Below are 18,208 nucleotides of genomic sequence, written 5' to 3'. Positions count from 1 at the left end.
GACCACGCCCCCACCTTCATCTGATTGACTGGCATCCAATCAGAAAGCAGTATCTGATCAGGTTCTCCAGTCCCCACCCATTTAATCCTGATCAGATTTTCTTCCTCCAGATTGATTGATTGAATACAATCTCATGGAAGTGCGCAGAATCCGGGGGAGTGTGAGAGTCAGGGATGCGTCCTTCCATGCACTCCACACCATGGACTCAATTTTGTCCATATATGACCCTCTGGTCCCTCCCGTGAGACAGAAAAGCACTGAATCCCTAAGAAAAAACAATACCTGAAAATATCTTTCAAAGGGATCTTTGGCCATATCAAAATTATTTGAATTTTTTTTCCAAAAATTCCATAGTAAAAACAGCTTTTTGAAGACAGTATTGTCATCCATGAAGTCCACAGAATGGAAACCATGTTTACTACAGTCACACAAGTTTCGAGTTACCTTGCAGCAAATCTGGGCACACTCAGAGAGGAAGAGCAGACAAGGAGGGTGGAATCAGTCTTCTAGACTTAGGGCAAGACTTTTCTTGTTTGTCTGTCTGTACTGGGGATTGAACCCATTGGTTTTCTACCACTGAATCACATCCCCTGCCCTTTATGTTTTATGCTTTTATTTGGAGATAGGGTCTCATTAAAATGCTTAGGTCCTCACTAAGTTGCCGAGGCTGGCCTCAAATTTGCCATCCTCCTGCCTCAGTCTCCTGAGTTGCTGTGATTATAGGCATGGGCCAACATGCCCCATCAGACTTGGAAAAGTCTGAAATCCACCAAGGGTGGAAACTGTGGGCAACTTGGGAGAGAAAGACACAGGGTTGGACAGCAGGTGTTCCTGACATCAGGGAGGCCACCCACTGGACAGTCTTCCTACAGAATCAGGGACCCCCCAGGGCACATCTCCCAGGCAGCCTTTGCTCCAGGCAGTTTCTGGGGCTCTTTATTTTATCATTGGGTCCACAGATTCAATACCAAGGATTGCCTCAGTTCAAGGACAATAGGCAGCGATTGGCCATGTGTTCTCCTAGAAAACATGGGGGTACATGTTGGGGTAGATTTTATGCACAGCTGAGGTTGTGGCTGACTGGTTTGTGATAGTTCCTGCTGCCAGGCAGTGCTGCTCAGGGACCTTCCCCCCATGGCCCCCTGGCTCCCCTTCATCAGGATTTGACAAAAGTTACTGCCTGTCGATTTGGACACCATTTATATATCCCAGTTCTGATGAAGATCTTTTCTCCTGAAGCTTCAGGGATACACCATTCTTTCCTGTGGGTTGATTGTATCTCAGTGCCAGGTTGGACTTGTCCTCCTTGGTTCTGTCCCCACTGGAGGGAATTAATGGACGAGTAGGAATATTTGTTAAAGCCCGTTGAGCCACATTTGAGCAGAAAGGTGGGTTTGCAGGATTCCTTTGAACTGATTGTTTTAAGCCATCAGGGGAGTATGTGCTGAACTACATGGTTTCCCAACATGTTATCAACCCCCATAAACTACTGGGGGGTCATCTGGCATGCCGAGTATTTTCCCAGTCTCATGCTGATTGGTGGTTGCTAGGGGGTTGCTATGGGTCCTCACCTAGCCTAACTGAGTAGGGACACCTGGTGCCTCAGATCTCTCCTGTTAATTGTAGATAAACAAGTCAGCAGATGAGTACGTGCCTAGGAGTGCTCTGTGGGTTTTTCCGAGGACAAGGGTCATGCCCCTTTCCTTGGATAGGCCTTGAGGTAGAAGCTGCTGTTATTTATTTATTTTCAAAAATGGAGTCACATCAGTTTCTCAGTGACTACATATATTTGGTACTAAGAATTATATATGATCTCATAAATTAAAATTTTAAAAATGGATATTTATATCTTTGGTTCATATGATTTAAAAGGTTCAATTGAAATTGGGTAAATAAATAAAAGTAAAAATGTCTTTAAAGTTACAAAGCACAGATATGTTTCTAGGTGGTCAAACAGTTGTTAATAAAATGTTAGTGTCTATAAAGTGTCTAATATCCATTGTCTCTAGGATTTTTCTTCAATGGGAAAAAATTACAAATGCTATTCAATGCATTTGTCTTATACCTTTTTTTAAAAAAATGTAAATTAGATCTGACATATATAAAATTAATCATGAATGTGTTTGTTAGAGACATCTGATTTGTTTACAAAGTTTAAATGTTAACTGTTAAATATAATACCAAGTAATCTTAACTTCTTAAATTCCATAAGGTAAAATATTTAAGCACTGTTGGTTATTTCATATATTGGTAAATTTAAAAAAAATAAAATTACTTTACATTATCACAAAAACAAGGTTTCTAAAAGTTAAAAGTCCCAGCGAGGATAATTCTATATACAAAAAAGTCAAGAGGTTTCAACTGCATTTCAATTAGAGTACTGTAAATATATTTCATCTTATTAAAATGAATTAATTTATCTAAATCCAGAAATTGATAAATGTTATTTTAAGGTATAAACAAAAAGAAGGATCTATAGATTAAAAATTATTAAAAGGTTCTGAATATAAAAATATATTTAGTAAAAAACATGTTTCCAGGTAAGAAAGTCTTTGTGTGGTAAAATACAATTATAATACATCCAAGTAAACAATAGGGTCTAAGTAAGTAATATAAACATCTATAAGTAAAGGATAAAAATTAAAATGTTTCTTTATAATAAGTTGTTTATATATATAACACAAATAGTTAAAAGTATTCAAGGGTATTCCCTAAGAGCAAATATTAATGTGCTGATATAAACCAAAGTTTGATTTACATATTTGTGTCTGTTAAGTTTTATTCTCTAGGGCAACAAACTGGACAAATGAAGGTTTGTACATCTCTGGTGAAACAGCAACTGTTATTTTAGAGTATTGTTCCACATTACAGAGTCTAAAACTTGGTTAATATAAAAACATCAATAAAATTGTAGTACACTACTCTTCTTTACATATTCAATGTGCTTGTTTACATTGGCTAGACCCCCAAATCTCCCTTTTGTGTTTTTTTTGGCTTAAGTATGAGGCATCACTGAAGGTGGTGTGCTACTCTGACCATCTCACTTTTAGAGAGTAGAGTGTCTGCTGCTGGCCAGCAATAAAGGCTTAACTGGAATGGCAATGTGTGGTCTGAGAGTTATTTGAGGGTCTCTGTATTGGTATAACATTCATCCAGAAGAATTTTGAGTCTGAGGCTATTATTCTCCTTTAAGTTATGACACTTGCTCCCTGGTGCAATGTAATCTCTTGAGGGTTTAAATGCTCTATGGTCAGGTGCCGAGGTGCACACTTACAATCCCAGTAACTCAGGAGGCTGGGCAGGAGGATTGGAGATTCCAAGCCAGCCTGGGCAACATAGTCAGACCATGTCTCAAATAAAAATATAAAAAGTTTTGGGGTATAGCTCATTACTAAAGTGCCCCAGGTATATAATCTCCAGTTCTACATACCCACTCACACACACACACACACACACACACACACACACACAGTCCAGCAGCCTCATGCATGCCAAGTGATTGCCATCAGCTTCAGACAACTCAAGGGAGCCAACACTGACCAATGGCTTATAATATTCAGTGACAACAGTGTCCCAGCTGATGATGTTACTGTGAAAGACTGCAGGATCAAAATTAAATTATTTGTACAAAAACCTCACAAAAGTGGAGGGTAGGGGACCATCCAGGAGAAGGTACTTGAGCTTGGTAGTCTGATAATACAGTTTCAGGAAGACTCTGCAAAAACCACAGCATTACCAAAAATTTGCTTCTAAACTCCTTACTCTCCAAACAAGATCATAGGATTTTTATCATTGGCTCTCAAGAGATTAATAAAACACAGAATGGGACCTGCAAATTCCAAGAAACTCCAGGAGAGCCTTTCTTCTGCACTGCAGAGGAGTCTATTATGGTTCCTTCTCAAGCACTTTTTGAAACTGGTGGCCAAATTATTCCAAAGACATTTAAAAACAGTAATGGCTTCCACATGGAATGTTCCAGTTGAACATCTCTCAAACAGCTGCTCTTTAAGAAGCACATTTTAAGCCAGGTGAGGTGGGCCATGCCTGTAATTCCAGATACTCAGGAGCCTGAGGCAGGAGGATGGCAAGATTCAGGCCAGACTTGGCCATTTGACAAGCCTGTTTGAAAATAATACAAAGAGAACTGGGCAGGTAGCTTAGTGGTAGAGTGCCCCTGGTTCAATGCTCAGTACTGGAGGAGGGGAGAGTAAGTTTATAGGGTTCAAATTGGTTTTATCAAGTTCTCTGATTACTTGGGAAAGGGAAAACTGAGTCATCTCTGTTAAATATTGAAGTATTATTTCATAGGGCATGATTTTCTGTATTCACTTTAAATATCTTTCAACACTCTGGTTAAATGACTTATTTTTTATAATGATCTAGGACCCCAGGTTTCATTAAGTGCTTTAAAACTTTTGAGATTATTGACTAACTTCTCTAGGATCAAAGTCTACATTGTCATTTGACCTTGAACTAACATTGGGATGTTCCAGAGAACTCCATAGTTGCTTAAGGGATTTCTAGAAGAGAGACGTTAAGGCAATTAGCCTAATTTGATGTGATGGGAAGTCCTGTCAAATACGACATAACTTTTTCCAGTTATATTTATTTGGATATTTTATTAATATTTGCTTAAAATGGCAAAAATTCATAAAATATCTCATATGTTCTCAGACATAATTCTGGATTCTATATTAAAATGTATGCCAATCAAATTACCTTGTTAATAGCTGGTTATAGTAAATTCCCAACAGATTTTAACCATGACTATTCTAAATGTTTATCATCAAGAGTTATCACTTGGATTTTTTTCCCTGAACATAACTAAAATCAGATTAATTGATTAAGAAGAAAAAACCTCTAACAAGTTTCCATTAACACGGGTCTCTTATACATCTATCTATCTATGTATTTATTTATCCATTTCTTTATTTATTGTTGCTAGGTATCAAATCCAGGGCCTCATGCATGCTAGGCAAATGCTCTACCTTTTCAAAATTGTAATTTAAAAAAGGTGTGGAGGTGAACACTTGTAATCCCATCTGCTATGGTATGAACTGATAAATACAATCAATAAGTGTGTCAGTTATAGGTTCTAGATTTGTAAAAAAAAATATAGCTGATGGATATAAAATTTTGAAAAGTGAAATAAGACAATTATAAAACAAGATCTGTCATAGGCAGGCCTGAGACTCTATTTTCTGCCTCCTATGAACAACTGTTACCAGAGCTGTTTCTGAGAAACTGAAATGAATGCTGTTTTTTACTTTAAAATAATTGCCTTTCTGTACTTTGTACCCCACAGATTGTACCCTACTCAGGAGGCAGTGGTGGTCATGGAGAGCTACATCCTGGGTTTGAATGCTAAGGTGGGTCTCAATGACTTTGAAGTAGATTCTCACCCTGCTGACCCCCCCCCCCCCAATAAAAAATTCACAATGTGACGGTCTAGCACCTTCTTGAACCCAGGACTGTGCTCAACTGCATGGCAAAGCTAATGTGCTGGCTTGCTGACTGGAAAATTCTGCTCCTGCCTAGATCCCAGAGGCCCCACTTATAAATGTTTTAATTTCTATGATTGGTAGCTTACATGACGATAAGCAAGTCACTGAGTTGTGGATTTTGTGCTTATATTGTTTTTGGATGGACCAGGAAGCTGCTGTCCTCTCACAGAGCTTGAGTCTCTGTAGTGGGTGACAGTCCCTAGTCAGGTAAGTAAAGCTCTCTTTTGATTTGAAATTCAGACTGAGTGCTTTCTGGAGGGACTCCCCATAACACCATCTACTTAGCAGGCTAAGGCAGAAGGATCTCAAGTTCAAGGCCTGTCTCAGTAATTTAGTGAGAACCTTTCTCAAAACAAAATTTTTTTTTTTAAAAAAATGGGCTGGGAATGTAGCTCAGTGGTGTAGTTCCCCTGGGTTCAAATCTTGGTACCCACACTGAATACATGAATAATTTAATTAAGTAATGAATTAATAAAAATGAAAAAGCTGATGATGTAGCTCAGTGGTAAACCTCTCTTGGGTTCAATCCCCAATGCCATAAAAACAAAAAATAAAAATAAATAAATTCAGGGCCTAAAATTTTTTTTTAAAAAATGAACACCTGTACTCATAAAATTTCTGCAAAAGTCTAACTCTTCCTAGAATAGTAAAGGCCAGAGCTTGGAGATGAAATAGCCAAGGCCTAATGAACAAGCAAAATTGAATTTAACAGTAACTTCCTGGTGGAGGGACACTGAGAGCCACTCCCTCCAAACCCACCTTGTTCAAATGTGGCTCAATGAGTTTCAACATTGATTCCTACTCATCTATTAATGCCCTCCAATGGGAGATGGACCAACCAGGACAAGTCCATCCTGGCACTGAGATAGAATCAAGACCTAACCATTATGTGATGCATCCAGAGAAAATATCTTCATCCCAAGGGGGAAACATAATGGTGCTCAAATCAAGAGGTAGGAACTGTGTCAAACCCTGATGAAGGGGAAGCAGGGTGCTGTGAAGGGAAAGTCCCTGGGCAGCCCTGCCTGATGGCAGGAACTATCACAAACCAGTCAGCCCCAACCTCAGCTGTGCATAAAATCCACCCAAACCCTCACGCCCAGAGGACACCGTAGCCACCGGTTGTCCATGAACAGAGGTCACCCACGTTATTGTGGAGCCAGTGATAATTGATTGAAAGCTGCCTTTGACACCCTGCCTCCCTTTGCCTCCTGGATGGGGCTCTGACTCATCTTTCTTTAGGTGTCTTGCATTCCTGCCCTATTATGTCTGACTACATTTGTTCTTTGGAGAGCCACTGTCTGTTGTGACTTGGGTTGACCTGCCTTGTCCACCAAGTCAGGGGTAATAAGAGAAGCCAGGACTGTGGCATGAAGTCACTCTTTCAGCTGGTGACACACTGAGAAATTCCAGAGAAACTTAAAATTAAATCAGAGAGTAAATTTCAAATTTGTAGAGCATAAAAACCAGAGAAGGTGTTGCATAGCCTTAATCCTATATAGCTGCACACACACATGAAATTAAATGTGTTTCATTTATGGTAAGTTATTATGTGAAACAGAAACCAAATATAACCTTAGCCAATTGTAAGTATCCAATTAAGTGATTATGTGATGTGAGCAGGGATATTTCCCAACAAGATACCCCAAAAGACCATCATGGTTTAGATGCTGTGTCTGCCAACAGCTCATGTGACAATGTTTTTGGAGGAGAAATGATTGGTTTATAGTCTTAACCTAGACAGTGAATTAACCCCTGGTGGGATTCACTGGGGGATGATGGGGGCAGGTGGGGTGTGGCTGGAGGAAGCTGATCTTTGGGGTGTGAAACTGAGTGTAGGGTTTGTATCTGCAAGTGGCCATGTCTCTCGCTCTGCTTTCTGGTAATGTGAGCATCTTCCCTCTGTCACACGCTTCTGCCATGATGTTCAGTCTCACCTTGGAGGTGCTGTCTCTGGATTGAGGCCGCTGAAACCAAGCCACCCAAATAAACTTTTCCTCCTCTGTAGTTGTTGTGGTTGGGTCTTTTAGTCACAGCACCATAAAGACAGACCGAAGAAACAGAAATAGATTCTCTAACTGCCACCCATCAAACCATTCCTTCTGCATGTTCCCTGGAAGTGCTCCCCTCACATGGCTCATCCAAGCATTCCATCTCTTTCTGTCTCTCCTTCCTCAATTTTAGAATTTTGTTTGACTCAGACTCTTGCAATTTTCCTTTGCTTGTGTTCTTCTCCCAGGCTAAAGGCCTTGGAAAGTGCCTGGGGCTAAGATTTTCTGGGAGATGTGCCCTGGGGAGGTCCCTGATTCTGAAGGAAGGCTCTCCAATTGGTGGCTGCCCTGAAGTCAAGGACACCTGCTGTCCAACCCTGTGTCTTTCTCTCCAACATCCCAAGTTGCCCACCGCTTCCACCCTCAGTGGCTTTCAGACTTTTCCAAGTCTGATGGGGCACGGTGGCCCATGCCTGTAATCATAGCAACTCAGGAGACTTAAGGAAGGGGGATGGCAAGTTTGAGGCCAGCCTCAGCAACTTAGGGAGGACCTAAGCAATTTAGTGAGAGCCTGTCTCCAAATAAAAACAAAAAATAAAAAGGGCTGGGGATGTGACTCAGTGGTGTGGCCAATGAGTTTCATCCCCAGTACAAAGAGACAGAAGAAATCTTGCCTGAAGTCTAGAAGACTGATTCCACCCTCCTTTTGTGTTCTTCCTCCCCGAGTGTGCTCAAATTTGCTACAATGTAACTTGATACTTGTGTGAATGTGGGACACATGGTTTCCATTCTGTAGTCTTTGTGGATGACACTACTGTCTTCAAAAAGCTGTTTTCTCTCTGGAATTTTGAAAATATATTTGAAAGTTATTTTTTTCAAATAATTTTGATATGACCAAAGATCCTTGTAGAAAGGTATTTTCTAGGAACTTTTTTTCTTACAGTAGGGATTAAGTACTTTTCTGTCTGACAGTAGAAACAGGAGGGTCACATATGGACAAAATTGAGTCCATGGTGGGGAGTGCATGGACAGAGGCATCCCTGACTCTCACATCTCCCTGACTCTGCCCTCCTGCATGAGCATTGGATTCAACAAACTAATCTAGAGGAAGAAAATCCCAATAGAATTAAGTGGGTGGATATTGGGAAATGTGATCACATACTGCTTTCTGATTGGATGCTCATCAAACAGATGGAGGTGGGGGTGTGGCCAGAGAGGTCCATAAAAGCTTCTGCAGAGCCAGAAGAGAAGCACAAGAGTCTTGTAGCCCAAGGAGACACATCCCGGCCTGCTGAAGCTCAGAGCACCTGCACACCTGGCTAGATCCCCTAAGTTCCTCACTGGCCTAAGCACCAGCACATTTTCTCCTCATCTGTGCGGATTCAGGTACAATTTTGTTCCTGTCTTTTCTCATGAACAAACGTAGGACTTTGATTTTGCCTCTTAGTGTGGTTTTGCCTTTATGCTTAATATTAGGATTTCCATTTTGGTTAATGTCACTTTTAATTTTCTCTCTCTCTCTCTCTCTTTTTTTTTTTTGTACCTGGTATTGAACTCAGGAACACTCCACCACTAAGCTACATCCCCAGCCCTCTTTGGTATTTTATTGAGACAGGGTCTCACTTGCTTAGCGCCTACTCTTGCTGAGGATGGCTTTGATCCCTTGATCCTCCTCTGTCAATCTCTGGAGCCCCTGGGATTACATGTGCACGCTTGCACACCCAACTTTGATTCATTTGATTAAATTCTGTTTTTTTAAGGTTTATATGGGCAATATAATTAATTAATTTGGTGGTATGGTTATTGAACCGAGGGCCTTGTACATGCGAGGTAAGCACTCTAATAACAGAGGCATATCCCCAGGTCACCAATATTAATTTTTATGTGCTGCTGAGGATCAAGCCCAGTTCCAGGCCCCGCCACTTTCTTCACCAAGGATATTGGACTCCTATTTCATTGTAATTGATTGCAATTCTATTTTCTAATGATGGAAATATTTATATTGTGTGCCTATAAATTATACTCTTTCACCGGGTGTGGAGGTGCACACCTATAATCCCGCCAACTCAAGAGGATGAGGAGGCAGGAGGACTAGAGTTCAAAGACAGCCTCAGCAACACGAAGTGCTATACAAATCAGTAAGACCCTGTCTCCATCTAAAATACAAAATAGGCTTAGGGAAGTGGCTCAGTGTTGGAGTGTCCTAAACTCAGTTGCCAATATCTGCTCCCTAAAAGAGTATACTCTATGGCCCATGTGATTTAGTACTTTTATAATTTGTTTAAACAAATTAAACCAAAAGCTTCAAACGATCTCATGGAACAGTACACAGACTCTGTTCTTCTGATCTGTTTGTTCTCTTGACCTCCCCCCTAAGGTGGCAGAATCTCACATGTGTAACAGATATCCAAGAGACTCTGTTGTAATTTCCAAGTGTTTTATAATATGGGAACATGCTATATAATTGCTCATTATTTTTTTAAAATTAAAACTAACATCACCCATGTGAGGGCAAGTCTATTCCTAGCCATATAGTTGTTGAATCTAGGAGCCTACTGTTTAGGTCACATGACAGTCCAATTCCACTTTGAGAAGGACAAAATAATAATCAAAGGCTTTCCCCCATAAGGGTAAGGTGTGCTTACAGACTCCCCAGTACCCCCTTCCCAGTGGCTGGCAATGGATGGGATAGTGGCCTTTTCCCTGGACCATTTTTCAGGATCCTTCTTCTTTCAGACTACCCAGGATGAGCATCCAGTCCCTACCCATGCTGCTGGAGCTGGCAGGGAGCAGCCTACTGAGTGACAAGTCCAGGGCCATCCTAGATCTGGAGGACATGCCCATAGAGCTCTTCCCACCACTCTTTGTGGAGGCCTTCAGCAGGGGACACACTGAGGTCCTGAAGAAAATGGTACAGGCCTGGCCCTTCACCTGCCTGCCCCTGGGGGCCCTGAGGAGGAAGCCACAGATGGAGATGATCCAAGTGGCACTGGATGGGCTAAACGTGCTGCTTGCCCAGCAGGATCACCCCAGGTGAGGGGGACCCAGGTGGCCTGGAAGGGAGCACCCTCGGTGCCAGGGAAGGGATGGGTATAGGCAGGGAGAGTGGGTGCTGAAGTGTGCTCCACAGGCTTCCTGTGCTGCCAGCAAGGATGGGTGGAGAGGCCTTGGCCATGCTGTGCCCCATCTGGGAAAGGCTTCCAGATGTGGAGGTGCTTGTGGCAGCTGTGCGGACTCCTGGAGGAGGCTGTACCTGCCCCTGCCTCAGTCTGTACAAGTGGGGGCACCAGGCTGGATTGGAGGGAAGTGGATGGAGAAAAGTGAGACAGAAGGAAGAGGTGGAGCAGGGAGCAGCAGCTGAGAGGGGAAGGAAGGGGCTTCAGGGCTGAGACTCTACTGTCATCCCCGCAGGAGGTGGAAACTGCAGGTGCTGGATTTGCGGAGGGCTTCACGGAACTTCTGGAGGATGTGGTCTGGAGCCCTGGTTGATGGTCGCTCACCAGAGGCCATGAAGAAGAATCAAACATCGAAACATGGTCCAGCAATGGCAGCTAAGCCGCCCTTCCAGGTAGTCATAGACTTGTGCCTCACAGAAAGACCCCTGGATGAATTCCAGGCCCACTTGTTCCTGCGGGTCACACAGAGAAGGGACATGGTACACCTGTGTTGGAAGAGACTGAAGATCTTTGGGAAACCCACCCGCCACACCAGGACGGTCCTGAGACTGCTGTAGCTGGACTCTGTCCAGAAGGTGGAAGTGCACTGCACCTGGGTGCCCTCCACCTTGGCTGCTTGTGCTCCTTTCTTGGGCCAGATGAAGAACCTGAGGAAGCTGCTTGTCTCCCAGGTCCGCGTGCCTGCCCACACCTCCCCAGAGGAGCAGGAGCGGCTGCTCACCCAGCTCACCTCGCAGTTCCTCAGGATGGACTGCCTGAGGAATTTCTGTGTGGATGCTGTCCTCCTCCTCAAGGGCCACATGGAGCAGGCCCTAGGTGAGTAAGGAAGGAGAGCATCCTCTGCAGACCAGTTACAGGAAACTTGCACCTACCAGCCACTGACACTCTCGTGGTTAATAAGACACTGGAAGGTACATAACCCATCCTTTTGTTCCTCTTGGATCCTGAAGCTAGATCACATAACGTGTATCGGAGCAGAGTCCTAAACCTGGGTCCATGGTCTGGGAAGTGCCACCATGCTGGGAATCCTTGGGAGGGACAGGAGCTAGGGATGGGATTGATGTCCCCTTTGTGGGAGGCCTGTCCAGTGAAGGTGGTGGAAAGCAGGGTAGAGAAGAGGGCTTGGAAGGAGGGAAGCCCCACACTAATACCCGTCAACATGGAAATGCTGTGCTCCCCAGCTGGTAGCAGAGGATCTGCCTCTAATACCCACCTCGGGAAGGCTGTTCTGAGCTCCAGGTAGTGATCCTGGTGTGAGGGTGAGGAGCAGGGGTGGAAGTCTTGCTAAGGATATAGGGTGTGAGCCTCTTAGAGGGTTAACCCCAGTGGATTTTGTTACATCCTGCCTGAATTTGACCTTCGTACATGACTCCCCATGACCTCCTGTGGCCAGACCTGGGACTTTCTGCTTGGCAGTGAGGAGGGGACACAGAGATGTGGACTCATCTGTTCACAGGAGTGGTGGTGAAAGGCTCACCCTGACATGGGGTGATGTGAATGACCAGATTCTGCAAAAGGCAGCATCCTAAGTGTGGGCCACTGTCAGATGACCAGGGTGACTTTGGGTTTGGGCCAATTTGTCTTTTCCCACCTTGACATTGCTCCTCAGAACTAACTGCCTTGTTTCTCCTTAGGCACCTGACAACCCCTCTGGAGACCCTCTCAATAACCAACTGCCCGATGTCAGATTCTGACTGGAATCATCTTTCCCAATGTCCAAACACCAGACAGCTCAGACACTTGGAACTGACAGATTTCAGTCCAGAGTCTCTCAAAATTCTGCTGGAAATCACTGTAGCCTCTCTGAAGAGCCTGGACTTGGAAGCTTGTGGGATCACTGACTCGCAGCTCCAGGCCCTCCTGCCTGCCCTGAGCTGCTGCTCCCAGCTCAGGGTTTTGAGCTTCCATGGGAACCGCAACTCCATGTCAGCCCAGAGGGACCTGCTGCTTCACACTGCCAGGCTGAGCCAGTTGAGCGTAGAGCTGTACCCTGCCCCTCTGAAGAGCTATGATGCCCAGGGTGCCATCCACCCAGGGAGATGTCCCAACTCTGTGCTGAGCTCACAGCAATAGTGAGGGACTTTAGGCAGCCAAAGGTCCTTGTGTTCTGTACTGTCCCATGTCCTCAATGTGGCAGCATGTTCCTCTACAACCAGGGCCTCCTTCACTGTTCCTGTCCAACAGCTGCCTAGTTGGGTGTGTTTCAAAAGCATACTTCTAGGCAATTGGAGGTATAACCAGGATGTAGGGTCACCTTAGAGGGAACTCAGAGCCCACCATTTCAGACACTGCCTGAGGTGTGGAAGGGAAAGGAAGGTGCAGCAGGGGGCTCCATTGGAGGGAATCCCCCCAAGGATAGGACCTTCAGGACACGTGTCTTCATAGAGACATACATAGGGACCTGGATTTCTAGAATGGGATTCAGGCTTGATGGGCACAGGAAGAAGCTATTGTGTTTCATGGCTGGTCCATAAATAGTCAGAAATGAAGGGAATCTCAAGGTTACTCTTCTGACGTCCTCTGTGATGGATTTACCTGGCTTTCTGATGAAACCTTGGGATTCTCCAGGTGCTGATGGAGAAAGACAGCCCTGGGTACTTGGTGAACAATGAGGTTCAGCCCCAGAAAGTCAAGGGATCAAACTGAAATCTGGTCATGATGTGTGGCTACTCTGTGTCTTAACACATGCAGGTGCACACAGGTGGCCTGGAACATTCTACAAAGGCACTGAACATGAGCCAAGGCAAGGAAACCTCTTCTCAGGGGACTCAGTGCCACCCAGACTTCAACACTGCCCCTTCCTCATGGGTCTCCATGTAGACCCAGAAACTCAGGTCCCAGTCTCTGGATGCGCTGGGCAAGGGCATCTGTGCATATGACAGGCCCCAGTGTCTGGCTCCCAGTGCCTGCAGGAGGTGTCCATGCTGCACATTGATCAGAGCTCTGGGTCTCTTGCCTGTCATCCACCTAGGTAGTCTGTCCTCAGTTAAACTAGTGGTGCCCATTGAAGGTATCCAAATTCCCTTTCATCAAAATAGTAGAATCATATAGATAGATAACACTTGCAAATATTTCAAAATGAAATTGATTAAATTACAAGCTCTGGTGGGGTGGGCGTTGTACATAACTGACATATCTTCCCCTAACACTTCCCTCTGCTGAGGACTGGGCTGATGGGTCTGTGCTGTGACCTTGGCCTTAGTTTCCCATCCAAGGATGAGAACGAGGTCCCCCCAGTCTTCATTTGAGGTGTTCTAAAGCTGCCTGTGGATGTGTTTTAATTATGGCTTGAATAATTCTCCACACATAGTGAACTAGAACACACTTGGATGTGTAAGCAGACTGCAGCTCGCTCTTGGAACAGGTAGCAGTGTCTGGGCCAGCACAGCTGGCCTCTCTGTCACCCACAGATTGATCTTTGTGCCTGGCTCCCTCTTTATGGCACTTCCTTTTCTCGGGCTCTAAGACTAGGTTGCATGTGTGGGGAGGTGGAAGGTTCTGAATGGTATTCATTCTGCTGGATTCTAGGTTCAAATAAAGCCAAAGATCTGCATAATGAGATGTGTCATCATTTGTTCTTTTAAGAGTTATCATGACTAAAAAGGGACTTGAAGGTATTCTGGTGCCTCCAGACCCCTTGAACACTGGAAGGGTTGTGAGGGCTCTTTGTTTTCCCAGAGCCCTGGGGTTAAAGCACCCAGACTGCTCTTTGAGATCCTCATCTTTTGATTCTAGGTTGATTTGTGCTGTGAGAGAGCACACTACTGTAGGTTGTCATGACAAACAGGACCAGGTTTGTAAGGGTGGCCGTGTCAGGCAGTGGGGACTGGGTTTCACTCCTTGGCTACTGAAAGATGCAGAGTCCTTTGCATCCAAAGACTCTACAGCCCCTTCTGGACACTGGCCAATTTCACCTCCACAATCTAGGAGACCAGAACCCATGCTTTTCTGGAGAAATGAGTGAACTTCATCAAAGCTAACTCAGGGATCTGGAGTCATCGGTCAGTGGTAGAGCACTTGCTAGCATGTGGAAGGGCCTGGGTTTCTTCCAAAGCATCACAGAAATATGTAAGCAAATAAATAAATCCAAAAGTGATGTGACCACATGGGAAGGTTTAATTGGAATAGAGGTGTCTATCTGTTAGAAGTATTTGAAAAGAAAGAACCAGAACCCACATGAAAACAATGGAATGCATTCTTTAATTGGTCTGGACAGGTGTGTCAAATAGATGTACTGAAAGGTTCTCTTCCAAAAACAACTGCAAAGGCCGGCTTGGTGGTGCTCAGCTGTAGTCCCAGCAGCCCAGGAGGCTGAGGCAGGAGGATGGTGAGTTCAAAGCCAGCCTCAGCAATTTAGTGAGGTTGTAAGCAAGTTTGTGAGACCCTGCTTCAAATCCAACCTGGGGATGGGGCTCACTGGTGTGGCACCCTTGGGTTCACTGCCTGGTTCCCAAAACAATAACAAACAAGTATGAAAAGCTGGTTGCAGTGGCACATTCCTGAGAACCCAGTTACTCGAGAAGCTTTATGATTTTCTTCCTTCTCCCAATTTTACTAACTGAGGCATGACCCAGTTATTTTTTTCCAGTCCCTTAGATGCAACATTGGGCCATTTATTTGAGATCTATTCCTAATGTAGGTATTTCTTGCTGGGAACTTCCCACTTAGAATTGCTTTTGCTGTGTCCACAGGTTTGAATATCTTGTGTGGCCCTGTTCATTGGTCTGCAGGCATTTTACACTTTCTTTTTTAGTTTTTAGTTATTTTTTTCTTTCTTACATACATGACAATATTTTGATTTCTTCAATGACCCATTGGTTTTTGGGGAACATGCTGAAGAATTCCCATGCTTTGTAACTGCCCAGGTGTTCCCCCTGCTATGGATTCCATTCTTATTAAATTTATGGAGGTTTATTTTGAGAATAAATGGAGAATGTGTCGTGCGCTGTTGAGAAGGATGTTTGCTCTGCAGTGTTGGGTGCGGTGGTCTGTAAATGTCTACTGTGTGCAGAGATGATCTGTCCAGTGCTGAAAAGGGGTGTTGAAGCCCCACTGTTATTACTGTGTTGTAGTCGACTTCTTCTTTTACATTCCAGTAATATCTGTTTTGCACATGTGGGTGCTCGGGTGTCAGGTACATGTATGTGTACAATTGCTGTCTCATGTTGCTGAATTGACCCTTGATCATTGTGTGATCCCCTTGTCTCTTTTTATTGTGTTTTAATCTCTAGTCTGTTTTATCTGACAGGAGTCTAGCCATTCCTGCTCTAGGTTGGTTCCTTCATGTGGAATATCTTTTCCATCCCTTCACTGTCACTCTCTGTGTGTCCTGAGGTGAAGTGACTTTCTTGTAGACAGCAGGTGACTGAGTCCATTGAAAAAGAAAATCTATTCAGTAACTTTACGTCTTGGAATTGGGGAGTTTATTCTTTTTAATGCAAGATTTTTTATTGAAAGATACAGAATTATTTCTGACTGGTCTTGTTTGTTTTCAGTTTCTTTTTCTGATTTCTCTTTAGTTCTTTTTCTCTCTTTTCCTCCCTACTCTATAGTCTGTTTCCGTGGGTTGGTGTTTTGTTCTGGGGTAAGTTTGCATTTCCTTCTTTGTCCTTTGTGAATATGCTGTCATTTTTGTTTTTTCCTTTGGGCTTCCTCTGGGATTTAGAAAATTTTTATACTTACCAATGAGTATTTTAAGCTGAACAGAACCTCCCTCTGCTCTGATACCAGTACTCTGGATTCTGTCTTTTCCCTTGTAACTTGTGCTTTGGTTGCCTTGGTTTCCTTCTCCTGGTTTTGTGCATTCCTTAACCTCTTATTGTGGCCATGCTTAACACTCACCATTTTCTTCTTAACTTTCCTATTAGTTATTTGAAAGTTTAAATATCCCTGTTATGTAAGCCAGGCACACTTCTGTATGCATGGAATCCCTCAGGAAACTGAGGCAGGAGGATTGCAAATTGAAAGCTATCCTCAGCAACTTAGCAAGGCCCTAGACAACGTCATGAGACCTTGTCTCAAAATACAATATAAAAAGGGCTGACTTCCCATTAGATCCAACACCTTCAGGAGTCTGTACTCTTGCCGGTGACCTGCACTGGCAAGATATGCTGTGTTCCCTTCCTGCAGAGAGCTGGCTGTGAGATACAGCAAGAAATCACACAGCACAGAAATAATTTTGAAATGCAAGGGCGGGCCAGCTCTGAGATTTTAAGGGTGCTGCTTCCACACTGGAAGGAGAGAGTGAGTGTGTGTTTTTATTTTTCTATGGGGGATACACAAAGGCTTTTCCATAGAATATGATTCACAAAATAAACCAATGGATGGGCTGTTCCAGCCCGACCGGTAACACCCAACCCCAGAGCTACAGAGCAGTCTCTACATCTCCATCACGTTCTCCTTCTCTGAACTCTCAAGGACTCTGGTGAGGGAGGCCAGCAGGACTCTTCAGGGGTAACAGAATAAGTTAGGGATGGTGCATACATACACATATAGATAGGTAATACGTGTTAGTTCTTGTTTGTAGCTGAGGTGTAGTTTAGTTGGCCTCTGAATGAAAGCCCTTCCTGTGTCAAGGTATTCCCCACCCAACATGGGAGTCTCCAAGTGAGGCAGGGTCCACCGTCAGTTGATAGGAATGAAAAAGTCAAACGTACTTTTCTTCCTCCTGATGTGGTTTGGGGTTAATGCCTAAGGTGTGGCCTGTGCCCAAAATGTGCTATGTCACCTGGCAGCAGGTCCTAATCAGGGTGTCTCTGGGGGGTCCAAGCTGTGGTCCAGGCTGGCTGTAAGGATGGCCTTAACCTAAGAATGGCCTAAGCCTAAGTAATTCCAGTTGAGAATGAACCTGGAGGTCCACCAGGCAGAGCCTCCAGAGCCCTCTAGTATGAATCAGGCACAGCTGATAAAGACAAGTCTCTGTCCACAACCCCCTTAAAACTCAGAGTGAAGTCACGGTCATTTGCCTTCACCCTGATGGGAGTCAGAGGTGAGAGTTCAGGGCAGACACTGTCAAACAAGAGGTCATGACCTCAGAATGTAAGATGTCACTAAGAAACAAGGTAATAGCTGATAGGGACTGAAAGGGTGAGCAGAGCCCCAACATTTAGTAGAAATGATGGAGCAAGTGAACAGACATTCAGCCAGCTGCACTCATGGCCACATGCTGGAGAGCCCGATGAGGTCCAGCGCTGATGTCCCACCTCTTCTCATCATCTGCCTGATCCTCTGCATCGTCCTCACCGCTCTCAAACTCTACAGCCACATCTCGACCCTGGTCAGAATGGCGACTTCCTCTTAAGACTGTCTCCTCAACCAGCTGTCACATCCAGCCCAGGAGAAGCCTCCATCGGTTCCTGACCTGATCACTGTGTTCAGAGTGAGTGAGCATCTGCTGGACATCAACCGTTAGACTTGACACTCTAAACCTGGCACTTGAGCTGAGCATGCAGAGGGAATGTCTGTAATGAGTCTGGCATGATTAAGTGTTTGCTGTGCTCAGAGTTAACTTAGAATTTTTAGTTTTGAATTGATTATG

General features: G+C 44.2%; 1 protein-coding gene across 1 annotated transcript; it reads left to right on the top strand.

The window, feature by feature from the left end:
• The first annotated feature begins 10,241 nt into the window (after positions 1 to 10,241).
• Positions 10,242 to 12,744, top strand: LOC139707362 (PRAME family member 12-like). The gene is made up of 4 exons (XM_071618574.1): positions 10,242 to 10,528; positions 10,907 to 11,063; positions 11,310 to 11,487; positions 12,425 to 12,744. Exons 1-4 carry the CDS (start codon positions 10,242 to 10,244, stop codon positions 12,742 to 12,744), a joined length of 942 nt encoding a protein of 313 aa, XP_071474675.1.
• Positions 12,745 to 18,208: the final 5,464 nt, after the last annotated feature.

This window comes from Marmota flaviventris, chromosome 10 (assembly GCF_047511675.1).
Source record: "Marmota flaviventris isolate mMarFla1 chromosome 10, mMarFla1.hap1, whole genome shotgun sequence".
Taxonomy (NCBI): domain Eukaryota; kingdom Metazoa; phylum Chordata; class Mammalia; order Rodentia; family Sciuridae; genus Marmota; species Marmota flaviventris.
This window is presented reverse-complemented; position numbering and strand designations above follow the sequence as displayed.